Source organism: Pan troglodytes, chromosome 23 (genome assembly GCF_028858775.2).
Source record: "Pan troglodytes isolate AG18354 chromosome 23, NHGRI_mPanTro3-v2.0_pri, whole genome shotgun sequence".
In the NCBI taxonomy this organism is placed as follows: Eukaryota; Metazoa; Chordata; class Mammalia; order Primates; family Hominidae; genus Pan; species Pan troglodytes.
Genome location: NC_086016.1, coordinates 22581125 through 22607350, shown reverse-complemented (window position 1 = coordinate 22607350; position 26226 = coordinate 22581125). Strand labels below are relative to the sequence as shown.

Sequence of the window (26226 nt, the reverse complement as noted above, 5' to 3'; positions counted from 1 at the left end):
CACGCATACGCCCATCCTCCCGCACAGCCTCACCACACACCTGTGTCTTCATCCAAATGCCACCTGGACATACACACTGGCACACTCCCCCAGCCTGGCACACAGCATGAGGTGACCAAGGGGCTGGCAGGGGGGGCCCAGGCAGGGCAGCCCTTGCTCCTTGGCCAGGGACCCACAGGGACACAGGCTTTGAGGGCTGTGTCGTGGGAGTGTGAGGAAAAGGGCAGTCTGGGAGGCAATGCCCTTGGCTGGCACTAGCCTGGCCTTCCCTGACACGCCTGCCTGTCCTGTGACATGCTCCTCTGTGGGTCGGTGAGGACCCTGCTCTGCTGACCAGTGGGACCGTCTTCCCACATGCTTCCACAAGCCCCCGCAGCCCCCAGGCTGACTGCACCAAGGACAAGCCTGGTGGCTACAGCCATCTGTTGTGGTTAACACATGCTGCTGCAGGGCTGGTCCCAGGCTGTCCCACCTGGACCTGCTTAATTGGAGTGAGGTGGCCCAGGGAGCCACACACACACCCATGGTGGCACTTGCATCGGCCCACACCAGCGCCCCTGGGAGAGGCGAGCTACTCAGTGTCAGACACCTGGGCCCAGAGCCTGGTTCTGCCATGCAGGTGTGCACCTGAGTCCTCTGAGGCCCTGTGTGTATGCAGAGCAAGGCTGTTGCTCTGCTCCCCAGGCCTTGCTGGCCACGACACAAATAAGATCAATCACCCCAGTGTCTGCACCAGGGACACCACTGTCTTCATCCGTAAACTCTAGGGATGAAACCACACCACCCAGGCATCAGGGATAAGCATATGTGAAACACCCACACCTTCCTGGGGTGGAGCACAGATGGCGGCTTTGATGGGGAGGACAGCTGCCTGCCAGCCCTGGGCGTCTGGCCTCCCCTAGAGGGACTCTCAGCAAAGAGGGATGCCTTGTCACACTGGGGGAACCCTGAAGGCCCTGCTACATTTCCCACACCCTAGTCAACCCCCTGCATGCCAAGCATCCCCTCACAAGTCTGCCTAAGAGCCAGGCCCCTGGACCATCCATTTCTGTAGACCAACTCAGTGCTTCTCCTGGGGCACTCTGGCCATGAATGTCTGTCTCGGGCCACGGCTCACACCACCCCCCAAGCACCTCCACCACAGTGCTGTGAGTACTGGGATAGGACAGCTGCTTTCTAAGCTCCTTAAATTGGGGACCAGGCCCAGAGCCCACAAACAGAATGCTGCCCTCCTCACCACCCCACCAGGCAGCAGAGGGCAGGGTGGCACTGCCCTTTCAGCGCCACGTGGACCAAGCTCCTGGAGCGAAATGCTCTTTCTGTCCTGCCTGTTCCATGGGCTGTGCCTGACAGTGCTGCAAGGGATGCTGGGTGCAGGCCATTCCTGAACCACGTGTGCTGGGAGACCAGGGGGTGGGGGGCTAAGGCACAGAGCGTGACCACAACAGGGCACTTCCAGCACAGCTGGGTCAGAGGTCCCTATCCAAAGCCACTGGCACAGTGGAACATCAACCGATGGAATGGACTATTCCCACTGCTTTGTGGTCAAGACACCTCTGCCTGGGAGAGGAGGGACAGAGTGCAGGAGCCCCAGCCTCGGCCTGCCGGGCCTCATCACTCTACCTAATGGAGCAAAATGGCTCGCGGTGATTCTCGCAAAGGTTAGCAAGGTCAGAAACAGGGACTGATGTGACTTCATTTGCTAAATGCTGAGTTGAACAAGTACAGAGATTTCTCCCACCAAAGTCCTGTGCATTCACGGTGCTGGGGTGCACAGAGCCCTAGCTGAAGGGGAGTAAGGGCATGTCCCAGACACCGGAACACATGTTCTAGACTTATCCAGGTGTCAACAAAATCCCAAGGCCAGAAAATTCCATACAGAGAACCACAGACGGCACCGAGGAGTGGGAAGCAAAGACTCTGGGCCCATGCTCAGCCCAACTCTGCCTTTTCTGACCCATGCTTGACTTGCTGCTACTCTCTACCTGCACCCCAGAAAGCTGTCTCACAAGCTCACCTCTCTTCCTGCTTGAAGGTCAGGGCCCCTCCCCTTGCCTCTACCTGACTGCCTCTTCCAGAGAGGCGCCTGTGCCTGAGCAGCTGTCCCTTCTAGAAGATGGTCAGCTCTTTTCTGTGGCCTAAAGCTCAGCGCTTCTCTGAGGAGCAAGGCAGCTGCAGGCTGGGCAGAGGCTGCCAAGCAGGGAAGGCCACCACACAGCCCTCATTGCCACTCAAGAGTTCTCATCTGCTCTTGAACCTCAGGAAGCCCGGCACCCACTTTGGCCCTGAAGCGGCAATCTCACCAGCCACGCCCGTGGGGCCTCCAAGCACCCACCCAGAACTTAGGTCTATCTCAGTTCTTCAGCTGCCCCAGGTCAGGGCAGCTGGTGGCCAGCAGAGCCTACAGGATGGGAGACAGGGAGATTTCTAGTGGGAAGAAAAACAAACGAAGGGCACCCTTTCATTTCCAAGAGCACAAGAGCAGAAAGCCAGGCCCTGTGCCCAGGTGTCAGTGGTGGACAGTCCAAGTCCAGCACCTGGGATGAGAAGCAGGCCCCCAAAGACTCATCTGAAGACACAACTGGCTCTAGGGAGGCAGCCAGAGAGGTCGGGCGCCGGTGTGTCACAGCTAGCAAAGGCCCCAGGACAAGAATGTCACACATCCTAGGGAAGGAGTTTCTGAGTGCACACCACCTGTCACCTGTGTGTCACAGGTTGGGAACAGGGAGCTCAGAGGGAAGTGACTTGCTCAAGGTCATCCTAGTGATGAAGGGAGCTCAGGCACGTTAAACATCAACACCCCAGCAACACCACCACCCCAGCAACAATGGCCTGAACTGCATTTCTGGGAAAGGGACCCACACAGCAGCCTGGAGCTGAAGGCAGGTGGACACCGAGTGGGCCAGAGAGGAGGTGGGAGGGCAGAAAGGCTGGTCCAGGGAGCTCCATCCCACAGAGGAACCCTCAGGCAAGGCTGGCGGCACTGCGCGCTCCCCACCCCCGCCCCCACATACTGGGAACCGTTCCTTGCTCCCGGCTCCGGCACTCAGTGTGTCCCCTGGAGGCACTCCCCAGGGTGCACTGGAACACGGGTCTCACCCTGGCAGCTGGCAGCCAGCAGAGCCCAGAGGATGGGAGGCAGGGAGATTTCTAGTGGGAAGAAAAACAAATGAAGGGCACCCATTCATTTCCAAGAGCACGAGAGCAGGAAGCCAGGCCCTGTGCCCAGATGTCAGTGGTAGGCAGTCCAAGTCCAGCACCTGGGATGAGAAGCAGCCCCTGCAAAGACTCATCCAAAGACAGGCTCTAGGCTCTAGGGAGGCAGCCAGAGAGGCGAGAAAGAAACCTCCCAGTCCTTGGGCTCATGTCAGGTCTGGGATTGGAGCAGGGAACAGGGAGGCAACAGTGCCTCTCTAGTCAAAGGACAAGCCCCTAGTGAGAAAGACACTGCCTGCTTACATCTGCCAAGGGAGGATTGTGGCATGGGCCATGCCACCCCCTGGGCCCCTGTGCTGAGCACTGTGTCCAGAATGCACCCAGCACAGAATCCTGCTTGACCTGGTAGCCTGAGTCCGTGAGGCATGCCCACCGTAACAGGAAGATGCAGCCATGAGCCGTCAAGACAGAGGGAGGGGGCCTGGGCCCTGCCCTCTGGAGAAGAGCCCATGGGGCACGTACATTCCCACTCTTTCAGCTCCACCTGTTTTCTTGGACCTAATTTGTTGCCACAAGGAAAGAGCAAGAGCAAATGGGCAGTGTAGTCTCCAGACTGTGTCCTGCTGACTGCTGAGGGCAAGTGGCTGGAGGGACAGTGGCCACAGAGTGGCCATCTGGACACACTGGAGACAGCAGGTTCTGGCCCCTGAGAGCTCAGATGGGACACAGTGGGGCAATTCCTGGTGAGATCAACAGATACGTTCCTGAGATAAGCTCTCTTTTTCTCGGAAGGGACTGGATTGAAAGATACTGACACAAAAGCAGAGGCACACCTCTGGAGCCACCTGGTGTGGTCAGGTGAATGCCCTTGGTACACGGGGCCCAGCATGCCTCACGTCCCCAAGGCTGGCCCACAGCCAGGTGTGGGAGACTGTACCAACAGCCTGGTACTGCAGCCCGACGTAGAGGGCTGAGCTGGGGGAGGGCCCTCTGTGGGGAAGGCCAGGACCAGAGAGGGCTGCAGAGCAGCTGCCTGGGCAGTAGGGAGGCTTCCACTCCAGGGTGTCCCTCTATTCGCTTTTCTCCCTCCCTCAACTCCTTCCAGTTTCCTTTCTTGCAGGTAACAAGCATGAACAAACCTGCTTTAAAAACACAGTACAAGGCTGGGCGCAGTGGTTCACACCTGTAATCTCAACACTTTTGGAGACCGAGGCGGGCGGATCACCTAAGGTTAGGAGTTCAAGACCAGCCTGGCCAACATGGTGAAACCCCATCTCTACTAAAAATACAAAAATTAGCCAGATGTGGTGGCAGGCGCCTGTAGTCCCAGCTACTCGAGAGGCTGAGGCAGGAGAATCGCTTGAAGCTGGGAGGTGGAGGTTGCAGTGAGCCAAGAGTGCGCCATTGCACTCCTGCCTGGGGGACAAGTGCGAGACTCTGTCTCAAAAAAAGAAAAACAAACAGTAACAATGACAACAAAATAACAGAACAAAACCAGAACCTTGCCCCAGTTCTGTGCCTTCCTTCCTCTTTCCATAAATCCTGTGGCTTTTGTCTACTGCCGGGACAAGGAATACTTTCTAAATGCTGCCGCATTTGTCCTCAGTGAACAACCCCAAAGGTTCAGGGGTGTGCCTCTCACTGCCAGTGCGAATGGGCGGAACCTGGTGATTAAATCTGTGTGCAGTTAGCCAGCATCTTCCCATGAGAGTGCTCTCACCCCACACAGTGCAATGAGGACAAACCAGAATTCTCCATGGCATTTATTCCAAGGCAATGACTTTTTCAGCTTCATCATATATTTCTCTGTCCTTCCTCTGCTCCACCTTACCTCCTTGCCTTTGGGGGTTGGAAGCTTCTAGAGAGAGAGAGACCTATTAGCTGGCATAACTCAGGGCAGACTTAATCTAAGGGCCAGGGAAGGCTGGGGAGGGAAAGACTGAGTGGGTTTGGGAACTGGTGGGAAGGAGGGGGGGTGGGGGAGGGGCTGCCTGTGAGAAGTCTAGGTGGAAACACCAGCAGCTGGGTGTGGGGAGTGGCCAGCCCACAACAGAGTATGGGCAAGCCAAAGCCCAGGACAGAGCCTGGTCTTGTGGGGGCATGGAGGGAGCCCACCCAGGAGTGCCCAGTAAACAAGAAGGAGAAGCCAGGTCATCAGCCCAGCAGGAAGGGGAGTGAGGAGTTTCCAGAAGAATCCTGCTGAGAGGCCAAGGCATAAGGGTTTCACTTGAGCCCTTGATCCTGACTTGGTGGCTCCCTGGGGGCACTCTCAGTCTGTAAAAGGGGCTAAATGCTCAAACTATGACCTGCTACAACAAGAAACAGTGAGGCTCTGTACACAAAGAGCTTAGCTCAAGGCCTGGCACATATCGCACACTGAAAACATTGGGGACTTTTTGTGTTTATAAAAATCAGTCCTACATGCTGCTACTAAAGTCATTCCTCCACATACAGCAACCCAACCTGATTCTGTGAACCCAGTGGATACTGTGCCAGAGGCTATGGGAAAGGAGGAGAAGCAGTTTTAGCAGACAAGAGTGCAGAACCCAAAGGGGTCTAGTCAAGGAGACACCAGCAGCATGTGAGCAGGTCGTGGAACTCACAGCCTCCAGGCCATGGGGAACTGCACCCTGGCTTCTGCCCACACTGGCCTCCTTTCCACCACAGCCACACAACCTACTTCCTGACCCCCAACTTCCGCTCCTCTGGAGAGCTCTTTCACCAAAGCCTTTCTACCAGCAGATTCCAGGCACTTCCTCCTGCTGTAATTCAACAACTACTAAAAAGGAAGTCCCTGCCAAAGAAACTAAGTTCCAGTCAGTAACTATGTGAATGGCACATCTGGGGTAACCCAGGGGGTTAGTATGCAGAGAAGGCAAAAGCTAAACATGCCCCAGTGGGGGCCCAGGCCACTTTCTTGGCAGTGTGTGGCACCAGGCTTGGGGCCACATGGACCAAGGGCCATCCTGGCTTAGCCTCCACTTCTTCCTGTGTAGAACAGAGCTGCAGAGACGCCACTGCACAAGCCAGGGTGGTGGCAGTGCCTGCACCTGGGCGTTCAGGGATGGACAGGGACCACTGTCTGCTAGGATTATAGAGGCATTTCCCCTAAAACAGAAACTGAATTGTAAAGTTCTTTTGGCAAATTTGAGGTTTTCACGACAAACCCACTAAAATGGAAAGCCTGTATGATGATTCAGCATAATTTTATTCTCAGAATCTTAGCACAGTGCCTGGCACACAGAATGCATGTCGTAACTATTTGTTAAAAAAATGACTATGCCATGGAGTAATTCCAAATTTCATACAATAAAAGAACCCGGGAATTCCTGTCTCTGAAAAGCATAATGTACACAGAAGTCTACCTCTACCTAGAAAGGGGATCTGTGTTACAAATTACACACTCTACACATCAAACTCTACAACAGCATGGCCCAATACCACTTTGGCCACATTGGCCACATTCTGGAGTCTGTGCTGTCCACTGCAGCAGCCACTAGCTTCCCTGTGGGCAAATGAGGGCTTAAAATTTATTTGGTGCGACTGAAGAACTGCATTTTTTCATTTTATTTAATTTTAGTTGACTTTTAGGTTTTTTTTTCTGTTTTTAAAATATATATACATTTATATATATTTTTTCCATTAAAAAATGCATATAATTAATTGGAGATAGTATGTCACTATGTGAACCAGGCTGGTCTCAAACTCCTGGCCTCAAGTGATCCTCCCATCTCGGCCTCCTGAGGTGTTGAGATTATAGCCATGAGCCCCTGTGCCCGGCCTAATTTTAGTCAATTTAAATGTAAACAGCCACACATGCTTAGTGGCTACACTATTAGATAGCACAACTCTAGAAAGCAAAACTTTTGCTTAGCTTCTGTTTTATTTTTACCATGAAAATGCGTACAGTATACCTATTTTAAGCTGAAAAGACCCAGATATTTATTCATATCCTCTCAACAAGCACAAGCTGGGCATGGCTTCATTTAAAAAAAAAAAAAAAAAAAAAGGGACTGTGGGTTTGGCACTCTGAAAGCCACCATAAAAGAAGTCACCGGCGATGATAATGACAGGTGCGCTTTACAAAGGCGCTCAGAGGATGCCCCGAGCTCCCAGCCGTGCCCTGGGCGCTGCCCCGTAAATACCTGTGCCATGGGCTGTCTGCCCAAAGGGATGGAGCTTGACGGGATGGCGGACACAGCGGTGGTAGGCGGGAACCGGGCTCTTATGTGCATCCCACCTTGGGCCAAGGCTTCCGTGATCATCTTTGAGGACAGAGGGACAACAGACAAGGTGATCGCAACAAAGAAACTCAGTGCCTGGGCAGGTGGAGAGGGCACGTGTAGCCTCTGCAAGAAGGAGCACCAGGGCAAGGAAACCTTGGGCAGCTCGGGGCAGCCTGGGAGGGGAGGCCACCCACATGTTCAAGCCCACAGCACCTCCAGGTCTGTCTGGGCATTGGGAATCTAGAAGATTTGCCAAGAATGCTGCTTCCAGACCTTTCTGTTCTACTGGCTGCTCTCCTGCACTGGTGTCTTCAACACACTTCTGAACACACCTCGCTAACAGATCAGAATCCTATAGCCCACAGAACCATCAGAGCCAGACCTTGAGGGCCTGAGCTGGTGTTTCTGGAGACCAGGCTCCTGGGGACAGATGTCAAGAGTACATTCCACCAAAGCCTGTGATGAGAACACTCGACTCCCACTGAACCATGAGCTCAGTTAAGCCTGCTCACAGCATCCTTCCTTCTCAGTGGCACACCTCTTACAGCCCGAACCCAAATCATCCTCCTTTCCTCCTCCAGGCCTGAGGCTGATGGTCCTGGTATCTATCGAGGAACTGGTTTTCTTTCATAATAAAAATGGGCAAAGGTGAGCAAGAGAAGCCTGGGGGGACTGCTTGGCAGGCCTCCGCCCTGACGAGGAAGTTCATCTCCACAGGGATGCGAGTCAGGAACTCCAGCATGAGCCAGGACCATTCCCCTCATCAATGGACACTTCTTGAACTACAAAGGCAGCAGGACAGCTGAGCACTGTTGTGGGCCCGGGCCCGACCACTCTTGCTCTGGGTTCTGAGTTAGGGGTAGAGCCCGAGTCTCGTCCCTGGAGAGCAGGGCCTACAGGCACTTAGGACGGTAACAAACTAGAACAAAACACGCCAGGCTCAGAAAGAAAGGAGGACTGATCCACAGAAAAACAACACATCTCATGGTGGGAGGCTGTGCTCTGGGTCCCAAGCTCCAGGAGGTGCTGCCAGCCTTCGGTGCAGGCAGCGACGGGTGCCAGTAACAGAGCCCCAGCAGGAGAGTGGCTGCAGGGAGACCCGTGGCCTCACACACACGGCCCACATTCACAATCCTGGGCACACACAGGAGGCGCCAGAAGCCGGGGTGACACGGCATGGCAGACGCCGACCAGAAGCTCACTCGTTCCTCCTGCAGCCAGAGCAACAGATGAACCGACCGGGGGGAGACACGAAGGAGCGACCCCAGTGGGTGAGAGTCGATTTACCACCACCTGCGGCACTTCGGAGGAGCCCGTCTGAGAGTGCAGCAGGGCTCAACGGCACTCGTTCCACAAGGGAGAAAAGCCTGGAAGTAAGTCAGATGGTATGAGAGAAGCAAACTTTTTTCCAGGAAGAGAAAAACAAACAAAAAAACACAAGGAATGCAAAGCTTAAGTCTAATGTACTGCTGACTGATGTTCTTATAACTGAGAACTGATAAGGAAAGCCCAATTTCTTTCAACCCAAACGCACCAGTTATGTTTACTGGATCAGATGAGCCAGGCAGCTATCAACATTTCACTACTTCCCAACACACATCTACCCAGAGAGGAATCCAAAAAACCTCTCCCCCACCCCCAGGTCTGACTCTCCCTACTGCAGTCACTGTGCAGAAGGGTCCAGCAAAAAGAGAGAGGGTCCTCCAGGGTGGCCAAGGCTTCAGTACAGTAGCTGTGAATCAGCAATGCCACATACATGTCCATAATGGGAGTCTGTCTTGGATAATTCTTTGTGACTTGTAAATTAGAGTTTGGTTTTCACATACTAAAAGAATAGAAAGTTAAACGACAAAGGTATAGGGACTGTTTGAAAATGAGATGCATGGCCAGGCACAATGGCTTACGCCTGTAATTCCAGCACTTTGGGAGGCCAAAGCGGGCACATCTCTTAAGGCGAGGAGTTCAAGACCAGCCTGGCCAACATGACGAAACCCCGTCTCTACTAAAAATACAAAATTAGCCAGGCATGGTGGCACATGCCTGTAATCCCAGGTACTTGGGAGGCTCAGGCAGGAGAATCCCTTGAACCCAGGAGGTGGAGACTGCAGTGAGCTGAGACTGTACCATTGCACTCCAGCCTGGGTGACAGAGCAAGAGACTCTGTCTTTAAAAAAAAAAAAAAGAAAATGAGATGCATTCTGTCCTGTTTCTTGCTTTTTTAAAGAGACAAGAGTTTTGCTCTGTCTCCCAGGCTAAAGTGTAATGCTGTCATCACAGCTCACTGCAGCCTCAAACCCCTGGGCTTGCGCGACCCTCCCAACTCGGCCTCCCGAGTAGCAGGGACTGCAGACACGCACCACTCCGCCCAGCTAACTTTTTATTTTTATTTTTTTGTAGAGACAGGGTCTCGCTGTGTTGTCCAGGATAGTTTTGAACTCCTGGTCTCAAGTGATCCTCTCACCTTGGCTTCCCAAAACGTTGGGATTACAGGCATGAGCCACTGTGCCTGGCATGTCTTGGTTTTATAGGGGAGAAAAAGAAGTCTGCTGTGTCCTGCTAAATCCCCTTGTGGGTGACATTGCCCTTCTCAGCTACATAAATAACACTGGAAAGAGAACCAGGTGTGCACAGCACAAGGCTGAGCAATTTTTCTAGAATACTCAGTCCCAGGCTACCCTTTACCACATCCAACACCACAGTACTGCAAGGGCCTGACAGGGCGCCTCTCTTCGGCTCTAAGATGGGCTTGAGAGACAGGGCATGGAGGGCTGCCTGCATGGGGGCCCCCAATCCCAGAATTTCATTCATGAACTCAAGAGGCCTGTTTCCGCAGCACGCGGCAGCTCATACATACAAAGCTGCAACACGTGGTCACCACGTCCTGATGTCCACTGTGTGAACAACACAAGGGGAGCTCCAATCTGCATCTCTGACCTCCTGGTTAGATGGTGGCTGATCAGATCTGAAGGCCCTCAAAGTGAACCATTCACTCACCTCCATCAGCTCCAGGAACAATCTAGGAACAATCTAAGACATCAAGATATGTGTCACTGGTAATAGCAAAAAATCGGAAATTATTACAAGGTCCAAGAACAAGATGGTAACTGAGGATGGCAAGAGACATTCACAGAGGGGTATGACAAGAGTCCCTTGGCGCTGACCAGGGCTTTCTAATTAAAGGAGGACATTTCATCCTCTATTGATGTGGAAGATGCTGCACAAAAAACCCCAGGATAGCATGGCCTTGACTATGGGAAAGAACCAGAAAGGACACCAGACCTTCTCTCTCATGGAATGGTTCTCTTACTTCTGTTCCTCTCCACTTTCTGGGTTCTACAGTTACCACACATACTTTTAAAGTTTTTAGATCAGAGTACCGTAGCCTCAGCTGGTCACTGTGCCAATTCAAGTTTCGAAAGAAGATCATGAATCCAGATGGCCCCTCAGAGGGCTTGCTGTGCCCAACCCTCCCCATCCCCCAGCAGGGGGCGCTGCTATTGGTGGAACAAGGCAGTGAGGGTGCCCAATTAGCCCCCAAGAAACTGCACTGCTTGCAACAAGGCAAGACCAAGCTCTGAGAGAAAACCAGCAGAATGCGGGTTACAGAATTTCAAGGTGCCACATCTGGACTGAGAAGCACCTCATAGATACGCCCTACCCACTGCTGGACTTTGAGAAACTACAAGGCTCCTCTGCCACTAGCACTTGGGAATCCCCTGCATGGCAGCACATGGTGCCACAGGGCAGGTGGGCAACGATCCTTAAAACACCAAACTCACTCAGCAACGAACCACAGTGGTAACCACTCTCCATCCTCCTTCCTGTGCCAGTCGGGCGGGGACCTCCACCTGAAACAAGGGGTGGAGAAACCGACAGGAAGACCAGCGGCCCAAGGACAGGCTCAGCATGGGCCATGAGCACACACAGCTGGCATCCTGCTTCTGGACGGTGATGGGATGCCAGCGAGACTGCAGAGTGGACACTTCCTTGAGCTAGAAGCCTAACGAACATACCAGCTGGGCCTGCACCAGCTGAAAACACTGGCTGCTCCATGGCTATTCACTTTCCAAATACCAAGAAATGGAAAGAAAAGGAAAGTTCGGCTGGGCACAGTGGCTCACGCCTGTAATCCCAACACTTAGGGAGGCTGAGGCAGGTGGATCACTTGAAGTCAGGAGCTTAAGACCAGCCTGGCCCATCTCTACTAAAAATACAAGAGGAAAAAAAAAAATTAGCTGGGTATAGTGGCGCATGCCTGTAGTCCCAGCTACTTGGGAGCAAAGGCAGGACAATCACTTGAACCTGGGAGACAGAGGTTGCAGTGAGCCAAGATTGCACCACTGCACTCCAGCCACTCTAGCCTAGGTGAGAGAGCAAGACTCTGTCAAAAAAAAAAAAAAAAAAAAAAAAGAAAGAAAGAAAGAAAAGAAAAGAGAAAAAAGAGAAGAGAAGAGAAGTTCTAGGCTGGGTGCGATGGCTCATGCCTATAATCCCAGCACTTTGGGAGGCTGAGGCGGGTGAATCACTTGAGGTCAGGAGTTCGAACCAGCCTGGCCAACATGGTGAAACCCTATCGCTACTAAAAATACAAAAATTGGCCAGGTGTGGTGGTGTGCATCTGTAGTCCCAGCTACCTGGGAGGCTGAGGCACAAGGATCGCCTGAACCCAGGAGGCAGAAGTTGCAGTGAGCCGAGATCGCAAAACTGCAATCCAGCCTGGATGACAGAGTGAGACTCTGTCTCAAAAAAAAAAAAAAAAAAAAAAAGAAGACAGAAAGAAATAAAGAAAAGAGCAGTTCTCACTTTCCTGCTGGGCTTGACCTGCGGTATAGAAGTTTCCAGCCAGGCGCGTTGGCTCATGCCTGTAATCTCAGCACTTTGGGAGGCCAAGGCCGGCAGATCACGAGGTCAAGAGATGGAGACCATCCTGGCCAACATGATGAAACCATGTCTCTACTAAAAATACAAAAATTAGCCAGGTGTGATGGCATGCGCCTGTAGTTCCAGCTACTTGGGAACCTGAGGCAGGAGAATCACTTGAACCCGGGAGGCAGAGGTTGCAGTGAGCCAAGATCGTGCCACTGTACTCCAGCCTGGCAACAGAGCAAGACTCCATCTCAAAAAATAAAAAAAGTTTCCAGGAAGTGAGGTCCTGAACAGAGGATCGATGGTCCAAAGAGGCAAAGGTAGCAGCTTCCACTGGGTGGGCAGTCACTATGTGCCACCACTAAGCTGACTCTGAACACACCACGTCCTTCCTCTGCATGAGACCAGGACAAGGGAGCCCCCCAACGAGGCCTGAGGACGTGCCGAGACACACAGGGAGGTGGCAGAGACCTCCAACCTCATCACACGAAGTGGTCAGCCTCCCCCAGCAGTAAGTAAATGTGAGTTCTGTGGTGTGTTTCATACAGGGCTCCACCTAAGTAAGAATGTGACATGGGGACCCTGGCCCCAAGTCATTTGGTGCCATGCCAAGGTAGGATGCTAACCTCAGCTGCAGCCAAATACCTCAGATTCCCTCCTCAGGCAGCTTCCCAGGGACTTAAAAGAGGTAGCAGGCACCATGAAGGACATTATTGAGCACCCCCCAAGCGTGAGATGAAGCCTGCCACGAGGCACTGTGCACCCAGGCGCTGCACCCAGCAGGCCTGCAGAAAACCACAAGGCCAGGTACCCTTAAGACGACAGCAAAGTGCAGGCGCACTGCCAGCTGTGGGCTGGGACCCAGCCACAGTCTTACCACATCAACTGGCACATTCTGACTCTTTCTAAAGCCAACGCCCCTTCCGAGTCAGGACCAACAGTGTTTCCACCATCATGTGAAAAGAGGAAAAACTGAAGCCCCAGACTGTACGTCTCCCCACAAGAAGGAGAGGAGGGGTTATAGGAAAAGGTACAGAAACCCTGGGCCTCCAATCCCAGGACACTAGGAGGCCAGACAAGGCCATCTGCATTCCACTAACACGTGATGACACACAGAGACACACACACATTCCACACATGTGACACACCAGCAAGCTCAGCAATGTGGGAGTGGCACGCTTCTCACCACACAGCGCCGGAGTCCCTGAGTGCAGGCGAGCACCAGGATGCCCTCTCCCACGCTCCTGCTGCATGTGGCTCCCATCTGCTTCTGAGTGTCTAGAAAGCTGCCCTCCACCCTGGTCAGCTCTGTACTCAGACTCTCAAATGGAAGATGAGAGATGAGGAGAAAACTGCAGCCTTCTACTCTCTGATACATGTTCCCAGAGTCACTCAGAGTGGCAAGGAAGAGGGATAATGAAGGATGCCCGAGCAAAGCTGGAAACGACACGCACTATGCGGCTGGTGGGTCCTAGACATGACCAAGCACAGCTGCCCGCCCCAAGGACTCCAGGGGTGTCTTGCAGAGTGCAAGGGGGAGAGAAGCCCCTGCTTTACCAACTTAGCCCCCAGCCCCTAATCCAACCAGAACCCTCGCTGTAGCACTACATGCGCAGGTGAACATGCACCTGCTGATGACTATGGAGCCCTCCACCCCCAGGCCCTCACCTGGACTCCGGGAGCCACCATCTGGGCAGCCTGAGCTGTCTGTACTGCTGTCTGCTGCTGCTGCACCTGGGGCTGCACTGGGGGCTGCTGCACCACCATCGGAGCTCGGACCTTGAGGGAGAAAGAGAGAATGTGATTTGGAACCACCTGGGTCAGAGAGCAGAGCCTAGTCTTCCTGTGGGAGCTTAGGAAATGGAGCCTTTCTTGAGGTGAGGAATGGGACTTTCATGACCTCATGTGCTGTGATGTCACCTTACTGGCCATCTAGGATCCCATTAGCTCAAATCCAATTCTGGCAAGTGGCAGTGTGGCCCTCCCACTGGGATGTCTCCACACATCCCTCAGCACCAGCTATCACCACAAGCACTGACGACTTCCAATGCAGAGCTTACAGCCTAGCCTGCTCATCCTCTGGGCCAAGCATGCTGATGGTCCACAAGAGCTTCACTCAGCCTGATTCCTTGAAGGAAAGCTGGGTTAGCCGGCCAGCAGAGGGCAGGGCGTAGTAGCTCCTGTCTGTATTCTCAGCATTCTGGGAGGCCAAGGCCAGTGGATCGCTTAAGCCCAGGAGATCAAGACTAGCCTGGGCAACACGGCCAAACCCCATATCTACAAAATATACAAAAATTTAGCTAGGTGTGGGGATGCACACCTGCAGCCCCAGCTACTTGGGAGGCTGAGGTGGGAGAATCGCTTGAGCAGGGAGGTCTGATCACATCAGTGCACTCCAGCCTGGACAACAGAGACCCTGTCTTCAAAAGAAAAAAGTGGGGGTGGGGGGGTGGTGGGCAAACTTGGGCAAAAGGGGCAACTGTGGAGCCACTGCATGGAGGGGCCTCCAGAAGGATGAGACAGGCCCGCGCCACCATGCAGGGGGCTCTTCCTTAGACATCTCCAAGTCACCAGGGCAAACCCTGCCAGGGCACATTCCAACATGCAGCGGGCTCTTCCTTAGACATCTCCAAGCCACTAGGGCAAACCCTGCCAGGGCACATTCCACCATGCAGCACACAAGGGTTTCAGTCTGCACAGTCCCAGGGGTCAGGCAGTGTGTCGACTCCCAGGTGACAGATGAGTGAGCATATCTGCTCCTCACAACTCTCCTAGACTTCCAGTCTGCCTATGAGGCCTCTTGTTCACCCCCACACTTGCCTCAGGCCCCATTCCACTCATGAATCACAAACAGAAAAGGCCACAAAAACCAAGGGAGCCAAAGAGTTGTCCAAATGGCCCCTTGATGCAGCTACCTTCATCCTGGTGATCATACTCTGTCCTCTGTGCCTGTCACTGAGTAGACTGGCTTTGTGCAGAGATACAAAATGAAACTAGGAATAACAGTATTTTATATTAATACTCCTCTCAAAAATATAGTAATGAACTTTGTTCTCCTGAGACTTGGCAGAGTGTAAAGGAAAAAAAAAGATATTTGCTTAGAACATTAACTCTGAGTAGTTGGCACCACCAGACACTGACGGAGCTGGCACATCCTTTCATGTGGTGCTCATCAGTCGAAGTACTCACACCCTGAAAGGGCCCACAGAACTGCTGCAATCAGCCACACTGCTTGGAATGCGACTTGGTGCCCCAGCAGCAGCAGCAGTACCCTGTGAGGGGTGCAGAAGCAGCTCTCAGAACACAAAATGCAAAACACATGCTTCCCTGCTGAGCCATGCTAGAGTCGGCAGGGCTGGCAAGGGGTGGGGGCTGCCTGAAGTCTCAGCACTTGAAGAATAGGATATGCTATCTCTAGCCAAAGAGCCTAGAAACTACTGCTGACAGAGCCACAGGCTGCATGTGCTCCACTGTGGGCCACAGGTACTCACAAATTTCAGTGGTGGTTGGGTATACAACATTTGTCCAGGGAGAGCTTGTGCCTGTGACACCAAAGGCTGGGTCTGCGACTGTGGCTGGAGTTGTGATGGTTGGTTCTGAGCAACTGGAGGCTGCTGGGGCTGTGGTGGCGGCTGGTGGTGCTGTGTGTGATGCATCTGCTGCAGCTGCTGGGGCAGAGCCTGGGAGGGCGGAGGCTGTGGCTGCTGCATCGGTGGCTGCTGAATTGGTGGCTGGGCCTGCAAAGCCTGCTGCTGCTGCTGCTGCTGCTGCTGCTGTTGCTGTTGTTGGAGCTGCAGCTGTGCTATTCGCTGCAGCTGCTGTTGCTGCTGCTGTATCTAGAGACAGAACAAGCAGCACTCGGTTATCACTCATCTGCCTCTGTGGCACCAGCTCCTCCCTGTGACAGTCTGGGCCTCAGGAAGCCCAGGTGGCCATCTGCAGAGCCATCAAGAAAGCCTTCCTGGCTGGGTGCAGTGGCTCGCGCCTGTAATCCCAGCACTTTGGGAGGCCGAGGCGGGCAGATCACCTGAGGTCAGGAGTTCGAGACCAGCCTGGACAACCTGGCGAAACCCCGTCTCTACTAATAATACAAAAATTAGCCAGGCATGGTGGCTCACACCTGTAATCCCAGCTACTTGGGAGGCTGAGGCAGGAGAATCACTTAAACTGGCGGGGCAGAGGTTGCAGTGAGCCGAGATCACATCACTGCACTCCAGCCTGGGCAACAGAGTAAGACTCAAAAAAAAGTCTCAAAAAAAAAAAAAAAGGCCTTCCTGGGCTGACAGGCTGACCTCTCACTCACACGGGGAGGGGCACATCTCCCACAGAAAGGCTCTGGGTCCCCGAGGCCAACACCAGCTGCCTTCCTGACACCGGGGAGGCACCAAGTGTGTGCCTGGGCTCTGGTCTACCATTCCACTAGGATGGTTCAAAGGGCATACCTAGAAGCTTCAGCAAAAGGTGACAAGGAATAGGTACAGCTCCATGGAAGCTAGGATAAAAGCTGGGGCAACTGCAGATTTCTGAAGCCTCTGCAACGATGCTTGCTTTGCCCCTATAGGTCAGTGGCATGAGCCTCACGGTGACGGTCAAGGTCCACTTGTCAGCAGGAGAAGGAAAAGTGTGGCTGCAGATGCACTGTCAGCTCTGGGAGAGGGGTGCCAAGATTCAGAGAAGCCCAGCTAGCTGAGGCCTGAAGGGGTGGGAGGGTGGTGGGGCCCTTTGGGGCTTTCCTCTCCCAACCAAGACCTGCTGTGAGGGCAGATGTTTAACACGTCTAGACTCTCTATGGAAACCATGGGAAGCTGAACAACTTCTGAGAAGCAGTGCTGCTAACATGACATCACCATCACCTCATGCAGCACCAGCTGGAGGTCGACTAACACTGAGCCCAGAACCCAAGACACAGAGGTAAACAGGAGGCACACGTGTCCTCAGCCAAAATGGCCCACAATGGCTCAAGTAGTCCCAAGCCTCAGAGTGTTCGTCTCACTTCTTGCTTCAGCTCACTCTTGTTTGAATCCCTCGCAGCCCCTGAACTACACAGGAGGCCCACCGCCAGATGCCCAAGCCCAAATGGAAGGGCTCGATCACAGAACCTTCCTAGTGAGTCAGGGCCTCTTTCTTCTGCCTGTCCCAGACTTTTCTTTTCCTTTTTTTTTTTTTTTTTTTTTGAGACGGAGTCTCGCTGCCACCCAGGCTGGAGCGCAGCGGCGCGATCTCGGCTCACTGCAACCTCCGCCTCCCAGGTTCTCAATAGCTGGGATTATAGGTGTGCGCCACCATGTCCAGCTAATTTTTTGTATTTTTAGTAGAGATGGGGTTTCACCATGCTGGCCAGGCTGGTCTTGAACTCCTGATGATCCGCCTGCCTTGGTCTCCCAAAGTGCTGGGATTACAGGCATGAGCCACTGGGCCCGGCCTTGTCCCAGACTTTTTGAGAAGCCCATGGAAAAGGGCAGGCACACGTGTCAAGAGAACCCTCGGCTGGCTCCGGGCACTGCACCCAGCATTGTGGCTGATGCCAGCCCAGGGCTCACGCTGCAGGAGGGAGGCCAAGAGCAGGAACAGGGGACCTGGTACCTGTTGCTGATTTTGATGATGCAATTTAATTAGATGCTGCTGCTGCTGCTGCTGCTGCTGGAGCTGCTGCTGCTGCTGCACTACTGCTTGGAACTGCTGCTGCATGGCACTCTGCTGAGCCTGGAACTGCTGCTGTTGCTGCTGCTGCTGCTGCTGCTGTAGCGCCGCCTGCTGCTGCTGCTGGAACTGCTGCTGTTGCTGCTGCTGCTGCAGCGCCACCTGCTGGAGCTGCAGCTGGGCTGAGAAAAGACCAGAGTCGCCAGTCAGTCCACAGGGCAGATTCCCAGAAACGCTGCAGGGCTGCACAGCAAGGGACAAAACAGCCAGCAAAAGCCCCACTGCCACGGCTGCCGCTGGAATCTGAACGTTCCATTTACCACAGACAGAAAGATAGAATACGAAGTAGCATTTGTGTTGATTTTGGGATTTCCTATCATGAGTTACTCTATAATAACCAAAGACAAAAGAAAAGGGACAACTAAGTCTTTTGGATAAATAAGAAGCCTAGACTCTGGCAATCAGTAATCTCCTCTCTGTCTCTATGGATTGGCCACTTCCGGACTCTTTGTACGAATGGCATCGAACATGTGCTCTTTTGTGACTAGCTTCTTTAGCATAATATTTACGAGTTCGCCCATGTCGTGGCATGTTATCAGTTTTTCTGTGTTATTTTTATCGCCAAATAATATTCTACTACACCGATTTCCTGTGATGAACATTTGGGCTGCTTCTACTTTGTGGCTATTATGAAAACTGCTTATATGAACAGTCAATTACAAGATTTTCTGAGGTGAGGTTTCTTTTGGGGTGAACATAAAAATGTTCTAAAATTGTGCTGATGGCTGCACAACTCTGTGGATTACACTAAAACCTACCGAGTGGAGCACTTCAGATGGGTGAATTGTATGCTAATGAGAATTATGTCTCAATAAAGCTGTATTAAAGAAATATAGAGAGATCCTTTGTATACTTTGCCCAGTTTCCTCCAATGGTAACATTCTACAAACTTACAAGGTATCACAACCACGATGTGTGCTCACTTGTGTGGGTGTGTGTACTAAGTTCTGGACAATTTAACCACCTGAGTGGGTTCACTCACCACCAGTCAATACACTACACAGTCCCCACACCACAAGGATCCCTCGTGTTGCCACCTCTCTCAGCAACCCTGACCCGCAAACTCTGGCAACCACTGCAGCATCCTCCATTTCTAAAATTTTGTCATTTCAAAATTATATATAATATTTCAAAAATGGAACCATACAGTATGAACCTTTTTGGGATCGGCTTTTTACATTCAGCATACAGGTTGTAGTTCTAGCAACAGTACTGCCAGGGTATTCCATGGTACAAGCACCTCACAGTGTGTTTAACCGTCTACATGAAGGACATTTGGGTAACTGTAGATTTGGGCTACCACAAATAAAGCTGCTGTTAAAATTCGTGCATGGGTTTTTATGCAAGGTTTTCATTTCTCTAGGAAAAATACCCAAGAGTATAACTGCTGAGTTGCATATTTCATTTTGAAAGAAGGTAAAACCACTTTACATTCTCACCAGCAATATATGAGTGATTCAGTTTCTCTGTCACCAACACTTGAGGCTGTCCCTATTCATTTTAGCAATTCTGATGGGTGTAAGATTTTTTTTTTTTGAGGTGGGGTCTCACTCTGTTGCTCAGTCTGGACTGAAGTGGTACCATCGTGGCTCACTGCACCCTTGACCTCCTGGGCTTAAGTGACCCTCCTGCCTCAGCCTCCCGAGTAGCTGGAACTACAGGTGCATGCCACCACACCCAACTAATTTGTAAAATTTTTATAGAGACAGTCTCACTTTGTTGCCCAGGCTGATCTCAAACTCCTGGGTTCAAGTGATCCTCCTGCCTCGACCTCACAAAGTGTTGAGATTACAGGCATGGGTCACTGTGCCTGGCCAAGTGTAAAAAATTTTTAATTTATTTTGTGACAGATTTCTAACTTTATTTGACATTCATAAAACATGTATGACCGGCGGGTCGCGGTGGTTCTCACCTCTAATCCCAGCACTTCGGGAGGCTCAGGCAGGAGGATCACTTGAGGTCGAGTTTGAGACCAGCTTGGCCAACATGGCAAAAACCCATCTCTACTAAAAATACAAAAATTAGCGGGCATGGTGGCACGTGCCTGTAATCCCAGCTACTCAGGAGGCTGAGGCAGGAGAATTGCTTGAACCCGGGAGGCAGAGGTTGCAGTGAGCCGAGATCGCGCCACTGCACTCCAGCCTGGGTGACAGAGTGAGACTCTGTCTCAAAACAACAACAACAAAAAGTATGACAATACTTTTAAATTTTCTGAAATTGCTGAAGCTTGCTTTATGATTTATTTTTATAAACATATTGTTCCATCATATGCTTAAATCAAGTTGTTCATTACATTGTTCAAATTTTCTGTAAATGAATTTTTTGGTCTGTTTATCAATAACAAAGAGATGTAATTGAAGTAATTGCCCAATACATCTTTCTTCATCCTTTTTTTTGTTTCTTTTTTGAGACGGGATTTTGCTCTGTCACCCAGGCTGGAATGCAGTGTCCCCATCGTGGCTCATTGCAGCCTCAGCGTTCCAGGCTCAAGCAAGCGATCCTCTCACCTCAGCCTCACAAGTAGATGGGACTACAGGTGTGTACCACCACACTCAGCTAATTTCATTGACTGATTGATTGAGATTGGGTCTCACTGCAGCCCAGGCTGGAATGCAATAGTGCAATCATGGCTCACTGCAGCCTTGACCTCCTGGGCTCAAGTGATCCTCTTACCTCAGCATCTCAAGTGTACCTACAGGTAATTTTTAAATTTTATGTAGAGATGGGGGTCTCCTATTTTGCCGAGGTTGGTCTTGAACTCCTGGGCTCAAGTGATCCTCCCACCTCATCTTCCCAAAGTGCTGGGATTACAGACGTGAGCCACTGCACTTGGCCTTTCTTCATCTTTTATTTTTAAATCCTTCTGCATGTTTTATTGTAGGTGTGTGTTTCTTCTAACAATAAAACAACTGTGCTGTTTCATTTCCATTTCTTCTCACATTTCCTATCTTTCAGCAGAAAAGTTTAGTCCACTCATATTTATTATGGTTACTTATATTTTTAAACTTATTTTCTATTAATATTTGTCTTTCCTTTCCTTTTTTTTTTGAGATGGAATCTCACTCTGTCGCCAGACTGGAGTGCAGTGGCGCGATCTCGGTTCACTGCAACCTCCGCCTCCCGGGTTCTAGCAATTCTCCTGCCTCAGCCTCCCAAGTAGCTGGGATTACAGGCATGCACCACCATGCCCAGCTAACTTTTTGTATTTTTAGGAGAGACGGCGTTCACCATGTTGGCCAGGATCGCCTCAATCTCCTGACCTCGTGATCTGCCTGACTGAGCCTCCCAAAGTGCTGCGATTACAGGCCTGAGCCACCGCGCCCGGCCTTTGTCTTTCCTTTTCTAAGCTTCTTTGTCTTTTTTGATTGCATTTTTGTTGGATGATTGAACTTTGTATTATCTGGATTTCTGCCTTATCCTATTTTTTCTATTGATCTTAAATTTTATGAATTATTTCCATTGTTTTAGCAATAATTTTTCAATTTTATCATGCATATTTAACTTAAAGTATAAACCTCATCAATATTTTAGCATTTCCCAAATTTACTACTTTTTAAAGTAGGTTTTATATGTACCCGACAGAACCGATATTCATGCTCTATCTCCCTGCTGACTTGCATTTATTTCATATTTTGTTGATCTATCTTAACTCTTCACAGCAGACATTCTATTAAGAGGCTGGATGGATTTGAGGCTAGGGATACAGCCTCCAAGCTAGGCTGCCTGGACTCAAAACCTCAACTCTGTCACTGCTCATTGCCTTAGTTTTCCCTGTTAGAAAATGCAATAATAGTACCTACTCCACACACTGGATTAAGAATTAAATAATCTATTATGTAAGTAAAACACTCAAAATAGTCCCTGGGGTTGGGTGCTGTGGCTCATGCCCGTAATCTCGCACTTTGGATAGCCAAGGCAGAGCAGATCGCCTGAGCCCAGCAATTCAAGACCAGCCTGGGCAACATAAGGAGACCCTAGCTCTATAAATAATAATAATAGGCCAGGCGCGGAGGCTCATGCCTGTAATCCCAGCACTTTGGGAGGCCAACGAGGGCAGATCACAAGGTCTGGAGATCGAGAACATCCTGGCCAACATGGTGAAACCCTGTGTCTACTAAAGATACAAAAATTAGCTGGGCGTAGTGGCGCGCGCCTGTAGTCCCAGCTACTTGGGAGGCTGAGGCAGGAGAATCGCTTGAACCTGGGAGGTCGAGGTTGCAGTGGGCCGACATTGCACCACTGCACTCCAGCCTGTTGACAGAGCGAGATTCCATCTTAATAATAATAATAATAATAATAATAATAGAAAAGAAATGAAATAGTGCTTGGAATGTGGCAAGTCTGTATGGAGGTTAGCCTGACTGTTTTATTTTACAGAGGTAAATTTTTATTTACACCAGCGATTTTCAACCTTTTCACTACTGACACTTGACCCAGATGATTCTATGTTGTTGCAGGGACTGACCTGTATTTGTAAGATGGTTAGCAGCACCTCTGGTCTCCACCCATTACGCACCAGCAGCACCCCCACAGTAGTGACATCCCAAAATGTCTCCAGACATTGTCAAATATCCCCTGTGGTGGAACGTCACCCTGGGTGAGAATCACTGCTTTAGATTTATACACATTTACTATCACCTATGCTCAACGTTTCTTTTCCCATTTTACCTTGTATCACCTGAGAGGGAAGAGGAAAGGATAAACAAAAGAATATATCTAAGAGTGCAAAAGGCTTATTGGAAAAAGGAGAAAAAAAGATATATCCTTTAGAAAATCTTTTAGTGACGGTCTCTAAGGCTAGGTTTATCTAAAAATGGCTTGCTTTCCACATCCTTGAGTCTTGCTGGCATACAAATGTGACTGGCAGCTCTATTCTCAATGCTTTAACAATATTCTATTATCTTTCTGACTCCACTGCTGAGTGTACTCATTGCTCCTTTGCAGGAACTGCCTATTTCTAAGACATTCCTCTGGCCTTTGGTGCTCTGCAGTCTCACAGCAGATGAGATGGCTAACTTGGTTGGGGCCAGATGGGCTTTTCTCAGTAGTTATCCCCTCACATATTGTTTTCTTCCATTCTCTCCATTTGATCCTTCTGGGGCTTTGCTTGGATGCCAATTAGAATTTCTGATCTTATCCTCATTTCTTACCCTTGCTTTCACATTTTCCATGTGCTCTTCTCTGTGCTACATTCTAGATAATTTCTTCAAATGTAGCTTCTATTACACAAATTCTTTCTTCAGCTGTATCTAATGCGCTGTTCATTCATCCACTTTCTTCGTTCAATAATTATATTGCTCATTTCTACAGCTTTCATTTGGTTCCATTTCAAATCTGCTTCATCGCTCCTGATGATGCTTTTTCATTTGAATTTCTGCTCTTTCTTTTCCTTTTTGTTTTCTATTTTTTCAGAGATGGTGTCTCGTTCTATCCCCCAGGCTGGAGTGCAGTGGTGCAATGATAGTTCACCATAGCCTCAAACTCCTGGCCTCAAGCAATCCCCCTGCCTTAGCCTCCCGAGTAGCCAGGAGTGTAGTTGTGAGCCACTGTGCCCGGCTCTCCACTTTATTTCTTTATATACCCCATGGCCCATAACTAACAGTTCCTGTATGTGTGGTCACTGGGCATGCCTACATGTGTCTATTATTTCTGTTCACCTTCATGGTGTCTCTCCTTCCCTTCAAGGCTGGTGATCTTTGTATGCTGATTGCTTGACCTTAATGTGCAACTGTCACAGGTCTTACACTGGGGACATGTTCCTCCAATCCGCACCTGCTCCAATCTGCACCTGCTTCTGGGGGGTATGGGGGGGTGACACAGGACCCAGCACAAATCCTGGCTGACTACAGGAATCCCAAGCTTTCTTCCCCCACCTTGCAGCAGCCGAGGCTCAGGAGGACAAAGCCTCCCCAACTGCTGCAGGCCAGCATTCCAAAGTGCATCCTAACCAGAACCTAGTTATCCAGGAGGAGAACATGTCCTCAGCACCCCAGTCCATCACACAACTGGCAGTAGAAATTATTTTTAAAGTCGGCTTTACATGCACGTTATATAAAACTCATGAGAAACAAAAATGCGCAGAGTGAAAAGCTTTGCTTCCAACTCTGTACTGCAGCCCCAGCCATAGGAACAACCAGCAGTTTCAGCCTTTTCCAACTAACCTGGGTCACCTGAAAACTATCACAATGTCCCCTGGCCTACCCTTTGAGAGTCCCTGGCAAAACCTCTGACCCAGGCTCTGTCCTCTTGGTGGCACTAGATGAAGATCTGAAAGGGCCTTAATCATGCAGTAGTCTTTGGGAAAGGTGTCAGGAAGGGGTATCAAATGCCCATCAGACAACACTACTAGTTTCAGGGAGACCAGGGAGGCAAGTGGTGAAGGGCAGGGAGAGTTGGCCTCTGACAAAGGTGGTAACAAGATCCTGAAGTAGAGAATCCACTGTAACTTTTTCTTTTTTCTTTTGAGACAGAGTCTCGCTCTGTTGCCCAGGCTGGAGTGCAGTGGCACGATCTCGGCTCACTGCAAGCTCCGCCTCCCAGGTTCATGCCATTCTCCTGCCTCAGTCTCCCGAGTAGCTGGGACTACAGGCACCCACCACTACGCCCGGCTAATTTTTTGTATTTTTAGTAGAGACGGGGTCTCACCGTGTTAGCCAGGATGGTCTCGATCTCCTGACCTCGTGATCCGCCTGCCTCAGCCTCCCAAAGTGCTGGGATTTCAGGCGTGAGCCACCGCGCCCAGCCCCCACTGTAACTCTCAATTAGTGCCACACAGAAGACCAGTCCCCTTGGAAGCTAAAAACAGGAAGTGGGGGCCAAGGCCAGACTGGGGAGGGCGTGGGCAGGATATCAAGCTTCACCACTGAACTTCTGACAAAGAACTGGTTTAAGACAAAGTCTCTGAAGTGGGATGACAAGGCAACTCATGTGAGCATTCTAAACTCATACATTTAAAAACAATTTATTATCAAGTATAAGCTCATGATTAAAAAAAAAAATGCACCAAGTACACAAGAGTAGAACGTGACAAGGAACTTGAGCCGGCACTTCTGTGGGTCCTCCCTAAACCCAGCTGGTGTACTTATCTGATGTGCTAAAAAGAGTGAGGTAATGAGAGCTTGGGACGAAGAACCAGGCAGATTGTTCTAGGATGAGGAAACCAGCATGTGCTGAGAGTTAGACAACAGGAAGTAAGAGGAGAATTAAGGTATGAGAAGGGAAGGTGGCTCGGGATGGAGGAAGATTCCAGAGCAGGAGTGGGTAGAAATGAGGATGCCTATGGCCCCAAAGAAGAGGAAACCTGACACAGGATAGGGTAGGAGTGTGAGGATGGGGTCAGGCAGCAGCTTCGATCCCAGCTCTTGGCCTGGGGTGTGACTCCAGTTCTCGTTAGCAGCTGCTACACTGACAAAGCAGAGGGGGCGATGCTGCCCTCTTCATAGGGTTATCATGAGGGATGTGTGACAAAAATATATTGAAGCACTGAAGCCTGTACACAGATATCCACAGCAGCTTTGTTTGCATAATAGTAAGCAAAAGCAGGAAACAACCCAAATGTCCTTCATGGGTGAATGAATAAGCAAACTGTGGAAAATCCGTTCCATGGAACACTACTTAGTGATGAAAAGGAATGAATTACTGATAAAACCTGGGTGGATCTCAAGGGTATCAGATTGAATTTAAAAAGCCAATCTCAAAAAGTCACATATGGTATGATTCCATTTATACAACATTCACAAAGGGACAGAACTACAGAGACACACAACAGATCAGCAATTGTCACTGCTTAAGGCTGGAGGGAGGGCACGATCTCTGAGAGGTAACACGAGAGAGTTGGTTGGTGGTAATGGAACGGCTCCGCATGCCAATTGTGGTGATGGCTACTTGATTTGACACGTGGTAAAATCTCACAGACCTACACATACCCATATATGTAGCCCAAGAATGAGTGTAAAAAACTGATGAAGTCGGCCGGGCGTGATGGCTCACGTCTGTAATCCCAGCACTTTGGGAGGCTCAGGAGAGAAGATCACTTGAGGTCAGGAGTTTGAGACCAGCCTGGCCAACATGGTGAAACCCCATCTCCACTAAAAATATAAAATTAGCTGGGCATGGTGGCAGGCGCCTGTAGTCCCAGGTAGTCGGAGGCTGAGGCAAGAGAACTGCTTGAACCCGGAAGGCAGAAGTTGCAGTGAACTGAGATCACACCACTGCACTCCGGCCTGGGCAACAAGAGTGAAACTCTGTCTCAAAAAAAAAAAAAACTGATGAAGTCCAA

The 26226-nt window shown here is 50.7% G+C and overlaps 1 protein-coding gene across 34 annotated transcripts in view; it reads right to left on the bottom strand.

Annotated features, from left to right (window-relative positions):
• MED15 (mediator complex subunit 15) overlaps positions 1 to 26226 on the bottom strand; it is a 92977-nt gene that overhangs the window by 5106 nt on the left and 61645 nt on the right. For 19 of the 34 annotated variants that reach the window (XM_054675386.1, XM_054675385.2, XM_063807542.1 and 16 more), the window contains 4 exon segments: positions 17832 to 18070; positions 15740 to 16084; positions 13917 to 14027; positions 7302 to 7421 (listed from right to left, as the gene is read on the bottom strand). In XM_054675386.1, coding sequence (XP_054531361.1) covers positions 7302 to 7421; positions 13917 to 14027; positions 15740 to 16084; positions 17832 to 18070 — 815 coding nt within the window. 34 annotated transcript variants of the gene reach the window in all.